The sequence below is a fragment of the Periophthalmus magnuspinnatus genome, chromosome 24 (assembly GCF_009829125.3).
Source record: "Periophthalmus magnuspinnatus isolate fPerMag1 chromosome 24, fPerMag1.2.pri, whole genome shotgun sequence".
NCBI classification, from domain to species: domain Eukaryota; kingdom Metazoa; phylum Chordata; class Actinopteri; order Gobiiformes; family Gobiidae; genus Periophthalmus; species Periophthalmus magnuspinnatus.
Genome location: NC_047149.1, coordinates 1,927,557 through 1,952,520, shown reverse-complemented (window position 1 = coordinate 1,952,520; position 24,964 = coordinate 1,927,557). Strand labels below are relative to the sequence as shown.

The 24,964-nt window shown below is 49.2% G+C and overlaps 1 protein-coding gene across 2 annotated transcripts; it reads right to left on the bottom strand.

Moving 5' to 3' along the window:
* Positions 1–1,271: 1,271 nt before the first annotated feature.
* On the bottom strand, positions 1,272–24,964 carry btbd9 (BTB (POZ) domain containing 9). Of its 2 annotated transcripts, none has more exons than XM_033991010.2 (11): positions 24,825–24,964; positions 23,736–23,938; positions 13,599–13,962; positions 13,229–13,496; positions 5,078–5,297; positions 4,399–4,518; positions 4,100–4,209; positions 3,065–3,254; positions 2,673–2,780; positions 2,485–2,563; positions 1,272–1,560 (listed from the first exon to the last, which is right to left on the bottom strand). In XM_033991010.2, the coding sequence occupies exons 2-11, from the start codon at positions 23,918–23,920 to the stop codon at positions 1,363–1,365; spliced, it is 1,842 nt and encodes a 613-aa protein (XP_033846901.1). In that variant the 5' UTR covers positions 23,921–23,938; positions 24,825–24,964; the 3' UTR covers positions 1,272–1,362. The 2 variants fall into 2 exon arrangements, with proteins under 2 accessions (XP_033846901.1, XP_055088287.1); XM_055232312.1 differs by lacking the exon at positions 24,825–24,964 and adding an exon at positions 24,707–24,742 and having other exon boundaries at positions 1,281–1,560.

Here is a 24,964-nt window from a genome sequence, read left to right as displayed (position 1 = left end):
TTGGGCTAAATAAGGTCTGAAAACAGGACTAACCAGATCTTTCTTTTCTACAATGAAACAAGGGCTAAATAAGGCAAAACTAAAGCAGAACTAAACCAGGTCTGAAACAGGACTCAGAAAATGATTATCTAGATCTAAACTAGGGCTAAGATAGGGACTAGACCAAGACTAAACCAAGACTGAACCTGGTCAGAAACAGGACTCAAGGAGGACTCATTTAGAGAAGCAGGTCATACAAATGGTGATAACTGCCTTTTTTAAAAACAAGCCATGATGTGGAGGTACTAGAAAATGTTAAACTTGGCATTATTTAGTTACATCTACTTGCATTTTTTGAGTAAATTGTACTTAAACATACCTTTATCACATCATTTCACTTGAATACAATTAGGGCGGCTCTACTTTTTAGTTTATTCAAAAACTTTACACTTTAAAATGTTTAGAATTTAGAAATGGGTTTATATTTTTCTATAATGTTTAATTACCATACTATTTTAATACAATTTTAAAGTTTGAATTAAGAACAATAATTATTAATTTTTTTATTCTAGAGAAAAGTTAACTGCTATTTCCACCAATAACCATAGACTGTATAAAGAAGTGGACTAACGTGAAGTCACCCACAGCGTTTGGCTCCAGTCACATGAAGCTCATCGAGGGTAGCAGCTAGAGCGGACAATTTGGAGCCAAGTGGCATATTAGGAATTCCAGCCATCAGTATCATAGCAACCAAAGAGCCAATCAGGAGCCAGGTGGTTGAAGATAACACCCCTTTCTGCCTGCAACGATGCCAAGCAAACCTGTTGCTAACGTTAGCAGGAGCGACCTCGGGGTAAGAGGGTGTCTGATTTGTCTGTTATTAATGTTCATATCTAGATTTAGTGACAAAATAGTGAAATAAAAACCCCAGGATCATGTAGAGCGGGCCAATACGAACATTTAAGACCAAAACAATGAGCCTGACAGCAGCAGTTACAGGGATAGGGGTGACAGTTTTTGAATAGAAAGTGGAACGCAGCGGCTAGCTATGTCCATTTATATATACAGTCTATGCTAATAACATGTTTGGTTTTTTTTATTTATTCTAAAGTAATATTTTGAAGTAACAATACTATAACTTGAGTACAATTGTGTTTGCTCAGCTAGCTTGCTTTTGTGAATTTGTCACATTTATAAATATAAAATTAAATTAAGACCTTGAAGCCCAGTTTGAGAGCAATCAACAAAAAAAACCCCAAAATAACCTTCTTTTTTTTTTTTTTTTTTACAATAAATAAATAATAGTAAAATAAATGTACAGTATTTTTTGTTGTAGCTTTAAGCCTGACCATAAGTGCCACTGAATGTGTCTATGAACTGGTGTTAGTGATGTGATGAGGAGGAGGATGAGGGCAGGGAGGGCATCTGGTTTAGAGATCTATTGGGTCTCGGGGGTCTGGATTGAGAGGCCGGGTCTGCAGGGTCTGGACTTGGATTTGAACCAGGATTTGAGCCAGGACTTTCCTCCACCACGTCAGAGTCCACCTGCACCGGGCACTCGAAGTGAACACAGTGGAACACCTGGAAAATAAGGAGAGTAAGACCTGGTTTGGTCCTGGTGCAGACCACAGGCACAGAGAGAATCGGATGAGAGTTAAAATTTCCGAGCTCAAACACAGCAGCGGGATATGGCAGAGAAGAGACACACACCACAAGCTAAAAGTTGTGAGCGCACCTGGTTTCAGCTGTTTCCTGTCTAGAATGTTCCAAATATCAGAGCATTGTACTTTTACTTGAGATACAAGTCCAAACTGTGTTATTATGATTAATGAAATGTGGAGCAACAGTTCAGATACATGTTTTTAATGCAAAGAAGGCTGGAGATAAACAACACAGGAAGTAGAGTTACTATCACTATTCTGCAGCAGCTTCAGCCTGATCCTCGCTGTGTGGTAAACACATGTGAGGATCTACAGCCTTTATACTTTAAAACAACACTTCAAACTGGATAACAGCACTGTTTTGTGGACTGGGTGTCATTATTTGTGGAAGGCAAAGTCTAATGGGTAATATGGATGAGACTGCTGCAGTTTACGAGAGCTGAGTCATAAAGTCGTCTCATTATTTTCACCATATGCTGAGTTTGTATCTTGCACTGTATCTGCCCATGACGCTCTGTTTTATTGGGTATTGTCGAGGTGATGTTTTGTGGTTACAATATGAAAGAGCAGCTCAGAGTCTCAATGACACTACACACAAGGAGCACAGATCCAAAGTCAGATCATGCCTCAGAGAAGTCAGGGAGAAGAATCAGGTCCTAAATCAAGCAAATGATTCTGTAGTGTGAGGAGGGCTTTAGACCTGGTTTCATCTGGGTCCTAGTTTGGTCCTGGTTTAGTCCCAGTTTAGTCCTGGTTCAGTCCTGGTTCAGTCCTGGTTCAGTCCTGGTTCAGTCCTGGTTCAGTCCTGGTTCAGTCCTGGTTCAGTCCTGGCTCAGTAGCTCACCTCGTTCGCAGTGTTATGAGTTCCCACGATTCGAATGAAGGAGGCTGGATGTCTGTCAAACTTGAGAGTCTGCCATGACCTGAATATTAATTACAAGAAATGCAAAAATATTCAAATCAAACAATAAGGTTCAATAATTCTTGATAAAACCACTGTGAAGGGTTATTGCAGCAGACGGGTGTTCTCACCGACAGGAGACCCGGGTCCGGTCCACCACTTTGGTCCACTGCTGCTGGTTTGTGGACACTTCAATGTAATAACTGTAGGAGCGCTCATCACAGTCCCATAGCAACAGCCTGAGAGAGAGAGAACTGGGTCAGAACCATGACTAAAACAAAATCAAGGCTAGACCAGGACTAAACCAGGACTGAACCAGGATTAGAGCAGGGCTAGACCAGGGCTAAAAAGGAGTAAACCAGGGCTAAACTAGGATTAAACCATGATTAAACCAGGTCTAAACCAAGGGCTAAAGCAAGATTGAACAGGATTAAACCAGGATTAAACCAGGACTAAACCAGGACTAAACAAGGATTAAACCATGATTAAACCAGGTCTAAACCAGGACTAAATCAGGTCTAACCTCATGGAACTGATGGAGTAGGGCTGTGCGAGTTGGATGACTATGGCCCCAGAGCCAAGCTGGTGGCAGGTGTAGCCTGAGTCCCAGTCGTAGTTTCTTGTGTCACCGTTGAGCAAGGCATTTCTGCTGCGACTCACTCCCTCCACAACACTGGCACAGGTAGCAACTGTGGCCACGTTCTCACTGGGCACTAAAGACATGATAACGTTTAAGTATAATCCTTTGGGGACAATATTTAACTGCATTTTTCATGAGGATTAGAGTTGTGTTTTAATAATAGGATTCTGCTCAAAGTTCACATTTTAAACACGTCCATAAGAACTGACAGAAAGACTGAAATCTGAACTAGCAAACTAAAGCAAGAATCATATTTTAGAACATGTTTGTATAGATCATCTAACTGCAGGGTTAGATGTTTATATGCAAAATATGAAAATATATGTTGTTGTTTGTGGAGGAAATTAAAGAGGGGCATTTTACATCTACATGGCATTAATTGCTAAGACATAACATATTTAGATCACCATGTTTCCTTTTATTGTTTTGAAAATGCTATATTTTCCGAAAACAATGTATTAACATGTTTTATAAGTTTCACTTTCGTTTCTCTCTTCACCCCCTTCAGAGTGCTATTGGATTATAATCAGCGCACAACCCGCTAACTACTGCACATTGTATCAGGTTTGTCAAGTTTTTGTGTATCATTTTGCATCCTTTTGTATGTTGTCATGCGTGGCTTTTGGGCTGAGCATTAGGCATTATCATACTGCTTACCCTAAGGACGGTTTGAATAGGGCCGAGGGTAGATCGCTAAAACACTCAAATGCATGGATGACATCTAAATATACTTCAGGCATGTTTTTGATGAAGGAACTTTATAACATGATAGACAGCTCCAAGAAGTACATTTATCATAATACTCCCTCTTTAAGGTGCTTAAAAAATTGCAACCTTTGCAATTTATCCAGCCCTATAATTCTATATTTACTATATGACAATATAATAATAATATTTTGTGTAGTAATGCGGCCGTACCCAGCAGGCCGTTGTCCAGAGTGTACGAGCGGTTGGTGAACATGCACTCGAAGGCCACTAGGTGGAACACTTTGTTCACTGTGTTGTGGGTCCCCACTATCCTCACGTATCTGCAGAAGAAATAAGCGACAATCTGCTTCAGAAACAAATGAAACCAGCACCTCCTGAGACAGAGGCCCCCAGACTTTTGAGGCCTGAACCGCCGAAATAACCATGCCACCGAAGGACCCCTCCCATGTTAAATGAATGGGGGTCTCACTGTCCTAAGAAGATCACAAATGTCAGAGGTCAAATTTCACCTGCAGACTCGAGGGGTGAAGAACAGGTTCTGCCAGGAGCGACAGAGGAACTTCGAGTGATCCACAACTCTGATCCAGTCCAGTTCGTCCATGGAGACCTCGATGTAGTACGAATATGACCTGAGACACAGATGTGAGCATTTAAAGGCCATGTTCTGATCTGTTATAATGTTGTCTTCTCTGCTTCGCTCCACTGTGTTTTTAAACTCCATACACCTTCACTAGAATCATTTGGATAATTTTTGCTCTGGAATTGCTCATCTCTACTGAACTAAAGCTGAAAGGTGCTGTTAAGTTGAAAACTACCCCTAGATTAAAGACATATCATGGTTTATTTTGGTCTTCACTGGCTCATAAATGTGCTTTTGTTACCATTTGTATTTTATGTTTTAGAACCTGAAAGACTACACAGAAGGTACACAGATTTACTAAATCAAGCATGACTGAATCGAAATACAACTCCAGATATATTCTGATGATTTGAGAAAATGAACGATACAATTAACTACAGGAAGCACGGAATGCTTATTTTGTTACCTCAGTTGGACTAAACCAGGACTAAACCAGGCCTAGGCTAGGTCTAAAAACATGAATCAAAACCAGTACTAAACCAGATCTGCTCAAGGTCTAAATCAGGACTAAACCAGGTCTACACCAGGTCTGTAAGCAGTTGTGTTACCTGCTGTCCCGGTCCCACAGCAGTAGTCTTATGTGGTTGATGATGGATGGTTGTCCCAGTTTAACCTGGATGCCTGCCCGCCCGTCCTCTTCGATGGGGTGTCGGCTGAAACCATGATCAAGATCATAGTTCTGAGTGTCTCCGTCTAAAAGAGCCGACTTCAGCTCCCCCTTCACCACCTGAGCCCCAAACTTCATCGTGGCAATGTTCTCCTCTGGGACTGAAACACACAACAGAAACAAGTTAGGTTCAGTCCCTGGTCCGGTCCCTGGTCCGGTCCCTGGTCCGGTCCCTGGTCCGGTCCCTGGTCCGGTCCCTGGTCCAGTCCCGGGTAGGGATGGGAGGATATTAAATTTTAGACTCATGATTATTGTGGCCAAAATAATTGCGATTAACGATATTATCGCGATAATTATTAACCTGTTAACGTTCCGACGGCCCAGGCCTACTTTACAACTTTACAGCAATGTACATACACTTCTGCATCACCCACACAAACAATCTACACATCAAATGAAAGCTGCGGCGCTTGTCTTTCTGGATATGTAAACCATTTACACCACAGTGCTGACAGGAAAGACGTTTTTACAGAAAAGTCACAAAGTGTGAATCTGGACTTCACTTACCATTGAGCGCTCTGGTTCTGTCAAACATCAACATATTCACACAAAGTTGGTCTCTTTTGTTCCGTAAAGGTCCAGAGAATATAATCCAGTCAAGAAATTATGTCCACAAAATATCCACCATGTCCAATCTGCTGCAGGAAAGTACTCCAAATATGAAATCTGCTCCGTCACTTCTTTGCATTTCTTTTGTCGATTATAGGCATAATAAACTATAAATAGACAGCGCCAACTTTGTTCAGTGCTAAACACATGTGTTAGCTTGTGATTGACACTAGTGTTGCCAATAAGGTGGGGGCTGTGGGTTAATGAGGCCGCAGACAGCGAATCGGTGCTACAGATGACTGAAAGTTTACGCCCCACTCTTCCTCTTGTAGAATCACCCAATTACACTACACACATTTAGTGATGTTTTCCCCTTACAGCCAATGAGCAGCGGAACATGACAACGTATCACATGCCATGGTTTTCCGTAAACAGACATACCCGGAAGAAAACGTGTACTCCTCAATGCCATGTTGTCGAAATGGACCAGTCCTTGTCGCGCCGGAAGTGACGCAAGTGCCCGTTGACGAACACTTAGAATGATGCAATTAAGGCACTTTGGCGAATTGGGAAACGGATTTTATTTATTTAATTATTTTTTGATGGATTGGATGCTGTTCTCGATCGGTAAGCGTGGTTTATTCTGCCATTGACTTAAAGTCTTGAGCAAACATAAACCTTTAAATTGGGACAATCTAGTAAAATTTCAGGATGCTAACTTGGTGTCATGATGTCAGTTTTCCCTGTCCTCCCGTGCTCTCTCCCCCTCCCCTACCTGTGTGTCTGGAGCTGGGTGGAGTGCCTGACTCCTCCCGTGCACACCTGGGGTGCATCAGCCTAATCACCACCACCTGCTGCTGAGTACAAGAAGGCTTGGCAGTCTACACTCGGTGCCAGACCGTCCGCGTGTAAAACGTGAATGTTTCTAGCTAAGCTTTGTTATTTGGTACTTTCCTGCAAATGCTCATTTGGATTTATGCACCCTCCAGATTCCTGCCTCCACTCGCCCAGCTCCTGCCGTCACGTTCCAGTCCCGGTATCGTCTCCTGCTCGTCTCGTCTCCGGCTCGTCTCGTCTCCTGCTCGTCTCGTCTCCTGCTCGTCTCGTCTCCTGCTCGTCTCGTCTCCTGTCCGGTCCTGGTCTCTGGTTTGTCACCCGCTCCCCGCTCTGGTCTTCGTCTGCTCCGCCCGCCCTGGTACCGCACCTGCTTCTATCCCCGTCCTGGTCCTGTCCTGCCCGCCTCTACCTGCACCGCACCCGCCTGACCCGTCTCCCGCTCCCCGGTTCCTGTACCTGCTCTTGTGACCTGTTTAAAGACTGCATTTTCACCGCTGTAAATAAACACTGTTAAAACTGCTCTGGTCTGCATCCTTTGGTCCTATCCGCACCGTTACGACAGAACGGTCTGGCCACTATGGACCAAGCAGGCTCAGACCCGGACCAGACGCGCCGCCTCACGCACTCTCACCCCGAGGCGGTGCTGGGTCAGCATGAACAATCCATTCGAACTCTATTGGAGCTAAATCAGACATTGTCCCAGCAGGTGGCACAGCTTAACCACCAGGTGGCCGCGCTCCTCGTCACCCCGCCTGCTGCAGCTGGAGCGCCGCCACGCCTCCCGGAGCCGAGAGGCACGGATCCGGAGCCGTATGCTGGACAACCTCACCTCTGTCGCGGATTCCTGTTCCAGTGCGAGTTCATGTTCCAGCAATGCCCTTCTCGTTTCAGCTCGGGGGCCACCAAGATCCGGTATATATGTGGATTACTCCGGGGCAGAGCTCTCCAGTGGGCAGAGGCGCGCCTAATGAAGACGTCTGTGGATAGCCTGGATTTTAATGAATTTGTGTCCACGTTTAAGCTGGTGTTTGACCACCCGCACTACCAGGACAATGCTGCCTCCCGGTTATTGACTCTCAGCCAGGGCTCCAGGACGGTAGCGGATTATTCCATTGAATTCTGGACACATGCGGCGGAGCTGGACTGGACGGACAGCGCGCTGCGGGCTGTGTTTGTGCGGGGCCTGAACGAGACTTTGAAAGATGAATTGGTTTCCCGGGACGAACCCCCCGACCTGCGGAGCCTCATCTCCCTCACTCACCGTATTGACAACCGGCTACGGGCTCGTCGCCGAGAGAGACGCCGGTCACCGGTCCCGCCGGAGCCACGCGCTGCCCCGCCCCCGCCAGATGAGCCCATGCAACTCGACAGGACCCTTGTGTCGGCCGAGGAGCGTCAACGGAGGCGTCGCCTGGCCGGGGCTTGCCTCTACTGCGGTGAGCGCGGACATTATGTGGTCACTTGCCCAGTTCGGCCAAAAGGGGGGGCCCACCAGTAGCGCTGGGAGTACTGGTGGGCGAGCAACACATCCTGGACTCTACTAATAGACTGCGGCTCAGCGCCACCCTGTGCGTTCGCACAGAGACTTTATGCGTTTCCGCCCTTATCGACTCCGGGGCTGAGAAGGACTTTATTGATGCCCAAGTCGCGGAGCAGCTCGGGGTCTACCTGGAGCCCCTCGAACGCCCCTTAAATGCCCAGGGGCTCAATGGACGTTTTCTGGGGCACATCACCCACATCACAGAACCTGTCACCGTGATTCTGTCCGGCAACCACCAAGAGAACCGTCAGTTTCATGTCCTGTCCTCCTCCGCTTCTCCTCTGGTCCTTGGTTACCCCTGGCTACGCGCCCACAACCCTGTTTTCGATTGGGCCAGGGGCGGAGTTTCGGGCTGGAGTCCCGATTGCCACGCCAAGTGCCTTCGGTCCGCCCTCCCTCCGGCCGGGAGGTCCGTTCCTGTCGCCGATCCGTCCCCAGACACCCCCAATCTGTCCTCGGTGCCTGCTGAATATCACGACCTGGGGGAGGTTTTTAGCAAGAGCAAGGCCCTCTCTTTACCGCCCCACCGCCCATATGACTGCGCCATTGACCTCCTGCCGGGTGCCCCACTACCATCTAGCAGGCTATATAACCTGTCTAAACCTGAACGCGAGTCAATGGAGGACTATATCCGTGGGTCCCTTGCTGCCGGAATCATCCGCCCGTCCACTTCACCCGTGGGAGCGGGGTTCTTCTTTGTGGCCAAGAAGGACAAATCCCTGCGGCCTTGCATTGATTATCGGGGTCTGAACAATATAACTGTAAAGAATAAATACCCGCTACCCCTACTGGACTCGGCATTTACGCCCCTCCACGGTGCGACCATCTTTTCCAAGTTGGATTTGCGGAATGCGTACCACCTGGTGCGCATCAGGGAGGGAGACGAATGGAAGACGGCCTTCAAGACACCCCTGGGACATTTCGAATACTTGGTTATGCCCTTCGGTCTCACCAACGCCCCTGCCGTATTCCAAGCCCTCATCAACGATGTGCTCCGTGATTTCCTTAACCGATTCATCTTTGTTTACTTGGATGACATCTTGATTTTCTCGCGGTCCCCCCAGGAGCATCACCAGCACGTTCGCCAGGTTCTCCAGCGCCTCCTCGAGAATAAACTGTTCGTGAAAGCTGAGAAATGCGAGTTTCACGCAGAGGAGGTCAGCTTTTTGGGCTTCATTGTGGGGCGGGGCCAAGTAAGAGCTGATCCTGAAAAGATCCAGGCTGTCACTGAGTGGCCCATTCCTACCAACCGGAGACAGCTCCAGAGATTTATCGGCTTTGCCAATTTTTATAGACGTTTCATCCGGGATTTTAGTAGGGTTATCTCGCCCTTAACTAAACTCACCTCTCCTGCTTTGCAGTTTGCCTGGTCCCCTGAGGCGCAGACAGCCTTCGAGAAGCTTAAGAGACTATTTACCTCCGCTCCCATCCTGCACCAGCCCGACCCTTCACGGCAATTCATCGTGGAGGTCGACGCCTCCGACTCGGGAGTGGGGGCCGTGCTTTCGCAGAGGTTCGACCCCCACAACCGCCTCTGTCCCTGCGCCTTCTTTTCCCGGCGATTGTCCTCGGCCGAGGTCAATTATGACGTGGGGGATCGGGAGCTCCTTGCCGTAAAGCTGGCCTTGGAGGAGTGGCGCCACTGGCTCGAAGGGGCGGAGCAACCATTCATCGTCTGGACCGACCATAAAAACTTGGAGTACATCCAGTCCGCCAGGCGCCTCAATCCCCGTCAAGCTCGTTGGTCCCTCTTCTTCAGCCGCTTCAACTTTCTCCTCACCTACCGCCCCGGATCTCGGAACGTCAAACCAGATGCCCTCTCCCGCCAGTTCGCCCTGGAGGATAGCCCGGTCACCGCAGAAACAATTATCCCCTCCTCGTGTGTGGTGGCCGCGGTCCATTGGGAAATCGAGGACACCGTCCGAGAGGCCCAGACCAACGACCCCGACCCAGGTAACGGCCCTCCAGATAAACTGTTTGTTCCCGATTCTGTCCGGTCTCAGGTGCTCCAGTGGGTCCATGCCTCCCGTTTCGCCTGCCATCCTGGTGCCGGTCGCTCTCTCTCCCTCCTCAGGAGACGCTTCTGGTGGCCCACGATGGACACAGACACCCGGGCTTATGTCGCCGCCTGCCAGGTATGTGCTCGGGCCAAGGCCTCCCACTCACCCCCTTCTGGTCTCTTGCATCCTCTCCCAGTTCCTCGTCGCCCTTGGTCCCACATCGCCTTGGACTTCGTGACGGGCCTTCCCCCTTCCCAGGGGAACACGGTGGTTCTCACCATTGTGGACCGCTTCTCCAAGGCCGCCCATTTCGTTGCCCTGCCTAAGCTCCCCACAGCCAAAGAAACTGCCGACCAGCTGACCAGTCATGTCTTCCGACTCCACGGCATCCCGGTGGACATCGTGTCCGACAGAGGGACCCAATTCACCTCTCAGGTATGGCGGTCTTTCTGCGACAGTTTGGGGGCCACGGTCAGCCTCACGTCCGGGTTCCACCCACAATCTAATGGGCAGACGGAGCGGGCCAACCAAGACCTGGAGTCGGCTCTACGGTGCACAGCCTCCGCCAACCCCGCGACCTGGAGTACTCACCTGCCCTGGATAGAGTACGCTCACAACTCCCTCGTGAGTTCCGCCACTGGTATGTCCCCCTTCGAGGCATCGCTGGGATACCAACCCCCTCTCTTCCCCACGGAGGAGAGGGACCCTCGCCGTCCCGTCTGTTCAGCGCCATCTCCAGCGCTGTCGCCGGATCTGGAAGAAGGCCAGGGCGGCCCTTCTTCGGGCTGGAGCGCGCACTAAGGCGACGGCCGATCGCCACCGTGTCCCGGCGCCCGTATACCAACCTGGCCAGATGGTTTGGCTCTCCGCCAAGACGATCCCGCTGAAGACGGACTCCCGTAAGCTGTCCCCCCGATTCCTGGGACCGTTTAAGATCATGAGGATCATAAATCCATCGGCGGTGCGCCTCCAGTTACCCCCGTCTCTCCGGATTCATCCGACCTTTCACGTCTCCCAGGTTAAACCAGTCCGGACCAGCGACCTGTGCCCTCCGGCCGATCCCCCACCGCCCGCCCGAGTCATTGACGGCCACCCGGCGTTCACCGTCCGCCGCCTGATTGACGTTCGTCGCCGTGGTAGGGGCCTCCAGTACCTCGTCGATTGGGAGGGTTACGGTCCGGAGGAGCGATCCTGGGTGCCCAGGGCACGCATTCTGGATCCCGACATGGTGAGAGACTTCCACCGCGCTCATCCTGACAAGCCTGGGGGTCCACCAGGAGGTGGACCTTAGGGGGGGGGTACTGTCATGATGTCAGTTTTCCCTGTCCTCCCGTGCTCTCTCCCCCTCCCCTACCTGTGTGTCTGGAGCTGGGTGGAGTGCCTGACTCCTCCCGTGCACACCTGGGGTGCATCAGCCTAATCACCACCACCTGCTGCTGAGTACAAGAAGGCTTGGCAGTCTACACTCGGTGCCAGACCGTCCGCGTGTAAAACGTGAATGTTTCTAGCTAAGCTTTGTTATTTGGTACTTTCCTGCAAATGCTCATTTGGATTTATGCACCCTCCAGATTCCTGCCTCCACTCGCCCAGCTCCTGCCGTCACGTTCCAGTCCCGGTATCGTCTCCGGCTCGTCTCGTCTCCGGCTCGTCTCGTCTCGTCTCCTGCTCGTCTCGTCTCCTGCTCGTCTCGTCTCCTGTCCGGTCCTGGTCTCTGGTTTGTCACCCGCTCCCCGCTCTGGTCTTCGTCTGCTCCGCCCGCCCTGGTACCGCACCTGCTTCTATCCCCGTCCTGGTCCTGTCCTGCCCGCCTCTACCTGCACCGCACCCGCCTGACCCGTCTCCCGCTCCCCGGTTCCTGTACCTGCTCTTGTGACCTGTTTAAAGACTGCATTTTCACCGCTGTAAATAAACACTGTTAAAACTGCTCTGGTCTGCATCCTTTGGTCCTATCCGCACCGTTACGACACTTGGTCTTCAAAATCCTTCATGGCCTTACTCCTCCTCAACTCTCTAAATTTTTTACACAGAGTGGTAGAAACACCAGAGCTGCTGCCTCAAACAATCTAGTTGTGTCTCTGAGAAAAAGCTCATTTAGTCAATCTGCTTTCTCAGTTCGAGCGGTCCAGTTTTGGAACACTGTCCCGCCTCACATCAGAAGTGTGGAGTCACTCAGGACATTTAAAATCATGGTAAAAAAAAAAAGGTTACTTCTGAATCAAGCCTGTGATCACCAAATGTGAAATTGTGCTGCCATGTGCTGCCTGCCGGCCATCTGTTCCGTGTTATGTCTGTAGATTTTGTCTGTCTTTGTCACAGTGTTTTACTAATTGCCTGCTTACCTGTGCTAACTTTTAGAACATTTTACTAATAACCAAACTAACTATTTATACAAACTTTGTATTTTATGTGTGGTAGCATTTTACATCTTGCCATAGGGACTGCAGTTGGAAACTAGCTGTATAGCTAACACTGGCACATTTACAGAAATGTTGATTAATGTGCATTGTCCCTATTCAAATAAACTAATAAAAAAATGAAAAAAATAAAAATAAAATTGTAGGTAAAATATACCGTGTATAATCGTTAGCATTGCTTCTGTGCACATAGTGCGCATTCGGACCATGCGCTCTGGCACATTTGTGTTCAGGTGTATGAATTAGACTTAATTTGTCTATTGTTTAAAAGGTGTTGTTTTATTCTGCAGTTTGCATTATTGTAGGTAAAAATATAAGATGTGCACACATTAGCATCTTATCTGTGCGCATGGGTGAGGCGCGCACTGGCATGTTCCTGTGGAGCATTATGGATCAAACTTTGTCTGAACTATATTCTGCCAGATATCAACAATAACAGAGATTAGCACAGAAGCTAACAAGTGTCATTGCTATGACAGAGTGGGCAAACACCAGAACTAACATCTAAACCTCGTATTAGAACTGGAAACATGAGGCAGTGTGGTGCCGTAAAGGCGATTATCACGATTATTAAAAAATGCCATGAACGATTAATTGCGGACCATTTTATCCCGATTAATGATATTATTGTATATCGTCCCATCCCTAGTCCTGGGTCTGGTCCCGGGTCCGGTCCCTGGTCCAGTACTCACTGAGCATTCCTCTGTAGTTTAGATCCATATTCCGGCTCTCAGATCTGGTCTTGATGGCGTCAAGCAGATCGTCTGGACTCACAAGCCCTGAAGGTCGCACCACGTTTAGCATCTCTGTTAGCGTCATGAGAGGTAGCCGCACTGCTGACATCACTTCTTGTGTCTCTGGCCCCTCCCCCTGATGGCGGCTCCAGCGACTCAGAGCCAGAAAGATCTCCTTCTCTGAGGCCGCAAATGAGTCCCGCGTCACTACCGTCAACAGCGCCGTCTAAAGGAGAGGGGAGATGCAAAGTTTAATCTGGGTTTAGTCCCAGCTTCAGTCTCTGGTCTAGTAGTCAAATATATATATATATATATAGTACATGTGTACCTTGGAGAGCATAAGGAAGCCCTCTGAGCTCAGCACGTCGGGGGCGTGTCTGTCCATGTAGGAGCAGCAGGCCGCACTGAGTGTACTCAGACCGTACAGACTTGCCACATCAAACACCAGACACACATTCTGAGTGTGCAGCACCGTGCGCAGGAACTCAGACGTGGAGTCCTCTAGTGGCTGGAGACCGTATCTGTGCGCCAGCCCCAGAAAGTCAAGCAGCACCTCCTCCCGAGCGGCGCTGAGAGAGGCACGGCCTGTGTACAGGTAGTTCAACAGCATCGAGAAGGCTTCAGCACGGGTCTCCTCCAAACACACCTCCGCCTGAGGACGAGACTCCTTCATCCCCCCATACAGCAGCGCTCTGCGGGAAGAGAGAGGGAAAGGAGGGGGTCAAGAACCAGAGCGTGAGAGGAGGGGGTCAGAGGAGGAGAGGAGGGGGTCAGAACCAGAGTGTGAGAGGAGGGGGGTCAGATGATGAGAGGAAAGGGTCAGAACCATAGCAGGACAGGGTCGGAGGAGGAATGGAGCGGGTCAGAACCAGCATGTGAGAGAGGGGGGTCAGAGGATAAGAGGAAAAGGTCAGAACCAGAGCAGGAGAGGGTCAGAGGAGGAATGGAGGGGGTCAGAACCAGAGCAGGAGAGGAGGAGGTCAAAGAATCAGAACAGAGAGGGAGAGAAGGGGAGTGTGAGGAGAGGTCAGAGGAGTAGAGGATGGGCTCAGAACCAGAGCAGGAGGGGAGAGGTTCAGAAGCAGAGCAGGAGAGGAGGACGTCAGAGAATCAGAAGAAAGGGAGAGGAGGGGGTCAGAACCAGAGCAGGAGAAGAGGGGGGCAGAGGAGGAGAGGAGGGTCTCAGAACCAGAGCAGAAGAGGAGGGGGTCAGAAGAGGAGAGGAAGGGGTCAGAACCAGAGGAGAAGGTCAGAGGAGGAGAGGAGGGGGGTCAGAAGCAGAGCAGGAGATGAGGAGGTCAGAGAATCAGAAGAAAGGGAGAGGAGGGGGTCAGAACCAGAGCAGGAGAGGAGGGGGTCGGAAGCAGAGCAGGAGAGGAGGAGATCAGGAACCAGGACCACCATAATTAGGGATTTACCAATTCAATACTAGTATTTGATATCGGCACTGATACGAAAACATTTCCTGGATCGGATATTGGCTTCCAATATTGTTTTAGACGATAACCCAGTTTGGCATGTAAATTTATGTTTCTATTTATTTATATTTTCTGGCCGTAATCGCCCCAGAAGGTCTCCTAATGTTTGAATTTTTATTCATACAAATTTGTTCTGTAGTTAGTTACTTACTATAAATAAATAAACAACTTCAATGAAATAAGACAAAAAATAAGATAAAACTGATACAAATGTGTTATGTTCCGAAGAAAAAAAATGCTGTTTTCAGTCTGCGCTGGGATCCTTAACTACTTTAGATACTGTAGTACCAAGCCATAGTATCAAAATTGGTTTCGGAGCTGAACAGGTTGGAATGGTGCATGCCTAACCATGATACAGCAGAGGTACTAAAATACAGGCTGGTACACAGGTACCAGTACTACCGGTATCCAAGTACTACCTCTAGTTAAAACCTCACAAAAAGCTTCACTGTCTGCTGTGTTATTTTAGCATTGCTCCATGTGTCATACTTCACGTAGTTATAACTACTGACTAGGGTTGTCAAAAGTATTAAAAATCAGAATACTAACTGATACTACAACTAGTACCAAAACTAGATACTCATTTGAGAAAGTATCAACACTAAAAAAAAGTCCCATTCACAGGGCAGAAATAAACCTTTCCTGAATATGTGTATGATGTTGAGCTGTATGTTTCACAAGTATAAGACACAGAAAATATATATACACCCATGGACCACTAGGAAACCTACCTGGATGATGATGATGATGATAGTATAGTATAGTCTAGTATAGTCTAATATAGTTAATATAATATTATATAGAACGAAAGTTACGTATGTAACTACGGTTCTATGAATCCCGGATGACCGCCAGAGGCGGTGCTTCAAGCACTGGATGATCACTCTTGCGCATGCGCAGGTCGAGATTTAATAACAACAAATTCACCTATGACCTTCCGGTGACCCACGTGAGGCTATATAGTCACGTGACTCCGGAAGCACAGTCCCTTAATCTTCTCGCGAGGGCACGAGGATTCCGAGGGACAGAGACCTCTGGCGGTCATCCGGGATTCATAGAACCATAGTTACATACGTAACTTTCGTTCTATTTCATCCCTTCTGACCGCCAGAGGCGGTGCTTCAAGCACTGGATGACTTGTAACAACATGGTCACGAGGAATCCATAGACCACGACAAGTAACCTACCTCCTCATAGTGAAGCATGATGCTTGCGTAACACTCCATCCAGGGGATGGGGGACCGCGACACTCACCCGGTAAAATCTGGCACACGTGCAGGGTGAGGTCCAAGAGGCCGCAGCACAGACCACATTTAGGGGAATCCCATGCATAGCAGCCCAGGAGGTAGAAAGGCCCCTGGTTGAATGGCATCTCACGCCCTCAGGCATCAGCCGCCCCTGCGAGGTATAAGCATGTTTAATGGTCTCTACAACCCACCGAGAGAGACGCTGTGTAGAGAGCCCTACCCTTACGTGGGCCAGCATAACACACAAACACTTTCCGACTGTCTTATACCTGCCGTAACCTGCCGTAACCTGTATATAAGCCTCCAATGAGCGAATAGGGCATAAAGGTTCTGTGGTGAATTCTGTGCCAAACCTTGCCAACTGGAGCGGTTGGGCATTATCAGCAGAAGATAACACCTTAGGGCGGAAAGAGACATTAGGCCAGAGAGTTACACCTGAGCCATCAGCATGCCATGTACAGCAGGACTCATTGACAGACAAGGCCTGCAGTTCACCCACACGCTTACCCGAAGCCATGGCGAGGAGAAATGCCGTTTTAAACGACAGCCACTTAATGTCTGCCTGGGCAATAAGCTTGAATGGATGAGCTTGCAGTCTCCAAGACCAGTGAAAGATCCCATGAAGGAGCCACTGGTCGTGTAGGTGGGTGAAGCCGTCTAGCACCAAGAAACGGGAAACGTTCTTGTTCACTGCCCACAGTGCCACCATTCACACCACTGTGCCAGCAAGATATTGCAGCCACATACATCTTAAATGTCGAAGGCGACAGACCCCGATCCAAAAGTTCCTGCAAAAATGCCAAGATAGCAGAGACTGAACAGCGCACTGCATCTTGTCCATGTCCCTTGCATCATTCCTCAAACAGTTTCCACCTGTTTGTGTACAGCCGCCGTGTCGATGGTGCCCAGGCATTACAGATCGTATTCCTCCAGCATACTCTGAGAATGCAACACTGGGCCTTGCAGAGGCCACACCCAGAGCTGAAGGCGGTTGGGATGGGGATGCAGTATTTGTCCCCCCAGCTGGGACAAGAGGTCCGTCCTGGCGGGGAGGCGCATTGAAGAGCTGCAACAGAGTCTGTGCAGAAGTGAGAACCAGATCCTCGCTGGCCAGAAGGGGGCAACCAGCAGAAGCTTGTGTCCCTCCTGCAGAACCCTCAGGAGTGTTTGATAAATCAGGGGAAAGGGAGGAAAGGCGTAGAGGAGAACGTGAGGCCAGTCGTGAGCCAATGCGTCCTGACCCAGCGGGCTGGTGTTGTCCCTCAGAGAGAACCAGAGAGGGCAATGGGTCGCTTCCTGTGGAGCGAACATATCCACTTCGGCCCTGCCGAAGACCCTCCAGATGGTGCGGACCACCTCTGGGTGAAGCTTCCCTTTTACCGGCAAGAGAGTCTGGCGAGAGAGGAAATCTGCCACCTGATTCAGCATCCCCGGGAGATAGGCTGCCCGCAGGCTGGCAAAATGGGTGGACACCTACATGAGAAGCTGCTGTGTTCGCTGTGTGACATTCACTGATCTGGTCCCTCCCATGTGATTTATATGGTAAACCACCGACCTGTTGTCTGAACATACAAGCACATGCCTGCCTTGCAAGTTCGGTAGAAAATGGTGCAGTGCCAAGTCCACAGCCATTAACTCCAGCACATTTATGTGTTCTTTGATCAGGCTCGAGGTCCATGTCCCTTGTATCACACGACCTTGCCATGTTGCACCCCAACCCGTGGAGGATGCATCCGTATACACAACCTCTCTCCGTGACGGTAGAGACCTCAGCAGGATGCCCTGTAGGATCCAACGTCTGTCTCTCCACTGAGACAGGGAGTGCAGACACTGGGGAGACACACGCAGCCTCTTGCGTCTGTGTGCGACCCGAATTGGATCCAGATGCAGGCTGTTCAGCCACATCTGCATCGGCCGTAATAAAAGTTGTCCCAGCGGAACTACACTGGAGGCTGCTACCAACATGCCCAGAAGCTGGAGATATTGCAGGAATAGCAGGGCCTCTCCCTCTTGGAATGCACCCAGCATCCCCATGATGTTGTCGACCCTTGTGGGAGAAGGGCACGCAACCATGGTGACAGTGCTTAAAGCCGTCCCCAAAAAGACAGTGTCCTGGGTCGGGACCAGACTGCTTTTGTCCATATTCACACACAGACCCAAGCGGCTCACATGCTCGAGTACAAGCCCTGTGTCGCGAATGGCCTGGTCGCGGCTGGGTGCACAAATTAGCCAGTCGTCAAGGTAAGGTAGAATCTTCAAACCCCGCGCCTGTAGTGGAGACAAGGCTGCTGCCACCACTCGAGTGAACACCCTGGGTGACAGGGGCAGCCCAAACGGGAAGACCCTGAACTGAAAATGCCTCCCCTGAAAAGCAAAATGAAGGAACCTCCAATGATTGCGTGCGATCGGTACATGAAAATAAGCATCCTTCAGGTCAATTGTCATGAACCATTCGCCTGGGGAAAGTGCCTGAAGCACCTCTGAGTTGCGTAGCATGTGAAAAGGCATGACTTTTAAAAACACATTGAGACCTCGCAGGTCTAAAACTGGACGGAGGTTGCCAGTTTTCTTCAGGACAAGAAAGTATCTTGAATAAAAACCCCCTGGATCCTGCCGAGGGTCTACGTGTACAATTGCACCCTTTTCCAGCAAGGTTGCCATTTCCAGATTGAGTGCCACGGATTTTGCCGGGTCTGAAATGGCCGTCATTCGGACCTGGCCGAAAACAGGAGGCCGGTGTCAGAACTGTAGGCAGAGGCCTGGAGGGCTGGTGACCAGACTGATGACCGTGGCATATGTGAAGCCCTGGGCCGATCACTCTGTGAGCGCCCAGACCTTGTAACAGGCCGCTGGGGAGCCAAAAATGGGCTTGATGGTACAGCATGTGTCTGCTGGTGCGTAGTAGATGACCCAGGAGCAATAGGAGAAGGGGCTCGTCGGTGAAGGCCCGCCAGCTGATGTCTAGTCTGAGAGGCCTGGGCTGTCCGTTGCAAGGCCTCCAGCGCTGCCTCTCCAAAAAGTTCACCCGGAACCACAGGTAATCCTCTCAAGGTTCTCCTACACGTCTCGGTTAACGGAGATTGTGCCAAACAAACCTGCCGACGCGCCTGGGTCAGGATGGACAGCAGGCGGCCCAGCTCCTTTGACATAAAAGCAAATGCTTGTAGGGACGTGTCGACCAAGCCTTGCGTAGCCGCATCGACATTAGAAGCCTCTAGTGAAGTCGCTACACCTAGCAGTAAATGGGACAGGGAATTGCCAATACGACCCACACGCGCCCCAGAGTCGTAAGCTTTACACAGCAATTCGTCAGTAACCCGGTACTGAGGTCGCGGGCACCTGGCATTGGGTCTCCGAGCCTCACCTGGAGCCACAATAAGGGAGGCCACAGCTGGTTCAATCGCTGGCATATGTCCCAATCCAAACTTTGGGCGCCTCCTGCATGGCAGCAAGGAACCTTCCATCAGACGTCGGTTTAGAAAACGCTTTTGTATCTGACCAGCCGGCATGAAGTTCCTTAATATACTACGTAGAGGGAGGAACCAAAAAGGAAGACACTGCGCCGTCGGTGCCTCCAATTACAACCGTGCAAAAGCCACGCGTAAAGAGGAGGCAGCTGAGTCATCGTCACCTCCCTGAGAGCAGGTGGAGTTGTGTGAGCTCAACTCTGATATGTCAGAACACGCATCCAAACCGTCCCCAGTAAGCGGGTCAGTGTCGTGGAAGTGCGTATCTGATGCCGCCACAGACAAGGCATCGTCTTCACAAACAGAAACCACATCCCGCTGGGCAGCTCGCTGGTCGCTATCCCGGGTCTGCATGGACTCAATGAGAGCTTTCATTCTAGTGAGCTCTGAAGTAAGGCTATCCACCTTCGAGGATAATCCCGCAGAGCGATCCCCTTCGCTGCGCTTATGCGTAGGGGAAGCATCAACAGCAGAGCGCTTTCCCCTCACCTCCCCGCTCGCCGGTAACTGGGTGTCCTGTATACCAGAGAGCCCAGCTCCCCCAAACGCGGCCAGGCGGTCAGCATGCAGGGATCTCGGCATAATGCTGGTATTCATGCAAGCATTCTCCGTCAAGCCCTTCTTAAGGTGTTCCACACCCAAACATAAGGGGCATAAATCATGTCCATCCTCAGGTTGAAGCGGGGCCATGCAAGCTCTACAGCACATGGACTCCATCACAACAGACGCTAGATCAGGTCGAGCTGAAAACGCCACTCTTGATCCGCCAACTGGAATTAAAAAATACCACGTCGAGCCGAAAACGCCACTGGTGGTAGACTCAAAAACTCAAGCGAACAGTAACACTGCTGATAAGAATGAGCTTAAGAACCGAGCATGGTTCCAAAATAACAGAGATATTTTAGCCGAATGCGGCAATAGTCAACGCAAAAAGTCGAGCTGAACCGAACACGGCAGCAATACAAACCAGCTCCACCGACCCGGTGTCGCTTCCAACAAAAAATGCAGAAACTACTTACCATACGGTCCTTGTGAAACGTGCACCTCACCGGCGTCAGGGAAACACCCGCTCCAGGTGAGGCACTTCGCCACGCGCAGCTTACGCAGCCCCTGAGGGGCGAGTCGCACTCGCTACCCCGACTGTGATAGACTGCACTCAATTCACAAGTCATGGGACTCTGAGCAGTAAGCTGTCACCAGAGGGAGAAAACAATTGTGGTACCAAGCTGTATTCGCGAGTAGCCACAACACACTCGACCTAAGCGCGAGAAGAAAAAAGGGACTGTGCTTCCGGAGTCACGTGACTATATAGCCTCACGTGGGTCACCGGAAGGTCATAGGTGAATTTGTTGTTATTAAATCTCGACCTGCGCATGTGCAAGAGTGATCATCCAGTGCTTGAAGCACCGCCTCTGGCGGTCAGAAGGGATGAAATAGAACCGGTTCTGTTCATTATATTTATGGACAGAATTTCTAGGCGCAGCCAGGGGCCGGAGGGGGTCTGGTTTGGGAACCACAGGATTTCATCTCTGCTGTTTGCAGATGATGTTGTCCTGATGGCTTCTTCGAGCCAGGACCTGCTACAGGCACTGGGGCGGTTTGCAGCTGAGTGTGAAGCGGCTGGAATGAGAATCAGCTCCTCCAAATCCGAGGCCATGGTTCTCGACCGGAAAAAGGTGGTTTGCTCTCTCCGGGTGGGTGGTGAGTCTCTGCCCCAAGTGGAGGAGTTCAAGTATCTCGGGGTCTTGTTCATGAGTGAGGGAAGGATGAAGCGGGAGATTGACAGGCGGATCGGTGCAGCGTCTGCAGTGATGCGGTCGCTGTATCGGTCCGTTGTGGTGAAGAAGGAGCTGAGCTCAAAGGCGAAGCTCTCGATTTACCGGTCAATCTACGTTCCTACCCTCACCTATGGTCATGAGCTCTTGGTAATGACCGAAAGGACAAGATCGCGGATACAAGCGGCTGAAATGGGCTTCCTCCGCAGAGTGGCCGGGCGCATCCTTAGGGATAGGGTGAGGAGCTCGGTCACACGGGAGGAGCTCAGAGTAGAGCCGCTGCTCCTACACGTTGAGAGGAACCAGTTGAGGTGGCTCGGGCATCTGCTCAGGATGCCTCCTGGACACCTCCCTAGGGAGGTGTTCTGGGCATGTCCCACCGGGAGGAGGCCCCAGGGAAGACCCAGGACACACTGGAGGGACTATGTCTCTCGGCTGGCCTGGGAACACCTTGGGGTCCCACCGGAGGAGCTGGAGGACGTGTCCGGGGTGAGGGAAGTCTGGGAGTCCCTGCTTAGACTGCTGCCCCCGCGACCCGGCCCCGGATAAGCAGAAGAAAATGGATGGATGGATGGATAATATTATATAATATTATATAGAATAAATCAAATTCTATTGTCTCAATAGAATTTTAAATGAGTGGTTTTTAATTTTTTTTTATTATCATCATCTAGGGATGGGACAATATTAAATTTTAGACTCACGATTATTGTGGCCAAAATAATCGCGATTAACGATATTGTCGCGATAATAATTAACCTGTTAACGTTCCAACGGCCCGGGCCTACTTTACAACTTTACGGCAATGTACATACACTTCTGCATCACCCACACAAACAATCTACACATCAAATGAAAGCTGTGGCGCTTGTCTTTCTGGATATGTAAACCATTTTCACCTGCAATCACCACAGTGCTGACAGGAAAGACGTTTTTACAGAAAAGTCACAAAGTGTGAATCTGGACTTCACTTACCATTGAGCGCTCTGGTTCTGTCAAACATCAACATATTCACACAAAGTTGGTCTCTTTTGTTCCGTAAAGGTCCAGAGAATATAATCCAGTCAAGAAAATATGTCCACAAATTAAGATCCTCCATGTCCAATCTGCTGCAGGAAAGTACTCCAAATATGAAATCTGCTCCGTCCCTTCTTTGCCTTTCTTTTGTCGATTTCAGGCATGATAAACTTCTGACAGCGCCAGCTTTGTTCAGTGCTAAACACATGTGTTAGCTTGTGATTGACACCAGTGTTGGCCAATAAGGTGGGGGTTGTGGGTTACTGAGGCCGCAGACAGCGAATCAGTGCTACAGATGAATGAAAGTTTACGCACCACTCTTCCCCTTGTAGAATCAACCAGTTACATCACACACATTTAGTGACGTTTTCCACTTACAGCCAATGAGCAGCGGGACAGGATGATGTATCACATGCCATGGTTTTCTGTAAACAGACGTACCCAGAAGAAAATGTGTATTCCTCAATGCCATGTTGTCGAAATGGACCAGTCCTTGTTGCGCCAGAAGTGACGCAAGTGCCCGTCAACGAACACTTTTTTTTTTTAAATTAAGGCACTTTGGTCAATTGGGAAAGGAGTGGATGCAGAAATGTGTGCATAATGGCGCATTTTACGCACTGTTTTGCGTTTTAAACATGACGAAACGGACAAAACAAAGGGAGTACGTGATCGAGGACACTGTGGATGTTTGTACAAGTTAAACTAGAGGCATCATGGACCTGGAGGGGTTCATGGCAAAGAGTAAAGTGGACTCAGGAGTAAAGGACCTTATTTTTTGATGGATTGGATGCTGTTCTTGATCGGTAAGTGTAGTTTATTCTGCTATTGACTTAATTGTAGGTAAAATATACCATGTATAATCGTTAGCTTTGCTTCTGTGCATATAGTGCGCATTCGGACCTTGCGCTCTGGCACATTTGTGTTCAGCTGTATGAATTAGACTTAATTTGTCTATTGTTTAAAAGGTGTTGTTTTATTCTGCAGTTGCATTATTGCAGGTAAAAATATAAGATGTACACACATTAGCGTCTCATCTGTGCGCACGGGTGATGCGCGCACTGGTACGTTCCTGTGGAGAGTTACGGATCAGACTTTGTTTATTGTTGATATCTGGCAGAATATAGTTCAGACAGAGATAAGCACAGAAGCTACAAGTGTCATTGCTTTGTCAGAGTGGGCAAACACCAGAACTAACATCTAAATGTTGTATTTGAACTGGAAACATGAGGCAGTGTGGTGCCGTAAAGGCGATTATAATCGTGCGCGATGATCGCGATTGTAAAAAAATGCCACGAACGATTAATTGCAGGCCTTTTTTATCACGATTAACGATATTATCGTATATCGTCCTATCCCTATCATCATATCGGAATCGGTACTGATTATGGGGTCTATTCCTTAGTACTGAAATCGAGTTTGAAATTTTAGTATTACGACAACACTAGTTAAATTGCTTCAGAATTATACCACATGTGTCGTACCTGAAGTAGTGGCATCGTGCAGCCAGAATGACCCTGTGCGCCGGGAAACGTTTGCCCTCCACAATGAAGGTGACGTCACTGTACTCCTCACCCAGCACTAGCGCCCCCACCTGTTCAGAGAGGAGATGGATGTGGTCAATCTCCGACACTGATGCTAGGGGGCGCAGGGGGTGGCTGTTACTCATGGTGACCCTCAGGAGCAGCTGATGAGAGAAGAACAAGTACAGGGTTAAAACAAATATAATTATACAGATATACATCCTCTGCTGTGTCTGATCCTCTCCTCTGACCCTATGCTCCATCTGACCCTCTCCTCTGACCCTCTCCTCTGCATCCTCTGCTCCATCCGACCCTCTCCTCTACATCCTCTTCTCCATCTAACCCTCTACTCTGCGTCATCTCACCATCTCCTCTGTATCCTCTGCTCCATCTGCTCCTCTCCTCTACATCCACTGATCCATCTCTCTCGTCTGCTCCATCTGCTCCTCTCTTCTACATCCTCTGCTCCATCTGACCCTCTCTTCTGCATCCTCTACTCTCCTTCTAACTGTGTCATGTTTTCTCAAAGTTTGCCCTCTATAATCTGTGCACAAGGCTGAATGACAATATAGTATAAGGCACAGTGTGCAAACAGATATTATCTTATAAATACCAACAAGCTGCAAGAAAAGACTTTAAACGATTATTTGTCTAAACATTTACATTCCAGTAATTTACGACCATTCTTTAAACACAGCGATAAAATGTACCAAAGAGTAGCATAGATTTAACTAGAAATACAAGCAAGAGCATTTAGACGTTAGATGACATTGGAGCCAATGCTAAATGCTAACTAATCGGCTAGCATATGATTTTCAGCTTAAATAGTCAAAATATCTGCATACTTTTTGAGTTGTTGTAATCGTACGTCTATTTTCTGTTTTAAGGCAAGAACTTTTGGAGAAATAATAGTTTGATCGGCGAGTTCTTACGGTATTCCTGCTTTGTTTACAGCCGCTAGCCTTGCAGATATTTGACACCTGCGAAGCCAAAACCTGGAAAATGACTTAAACGTTTGCGGTTTTTGTGCAGATTTCTGGTCAAGCTTACCGACAGCTCGCTCTCACGTCGTAAATGTAATAAAATAAGCTTAGATCTGGCTAGTTTTCCTTTCGTTTAGGTATAAATCCAGCAGAGTCGCGAAAGCTTCCGACATCACGCAGCTGACGCACACTTCCGGGTTTGGTTTC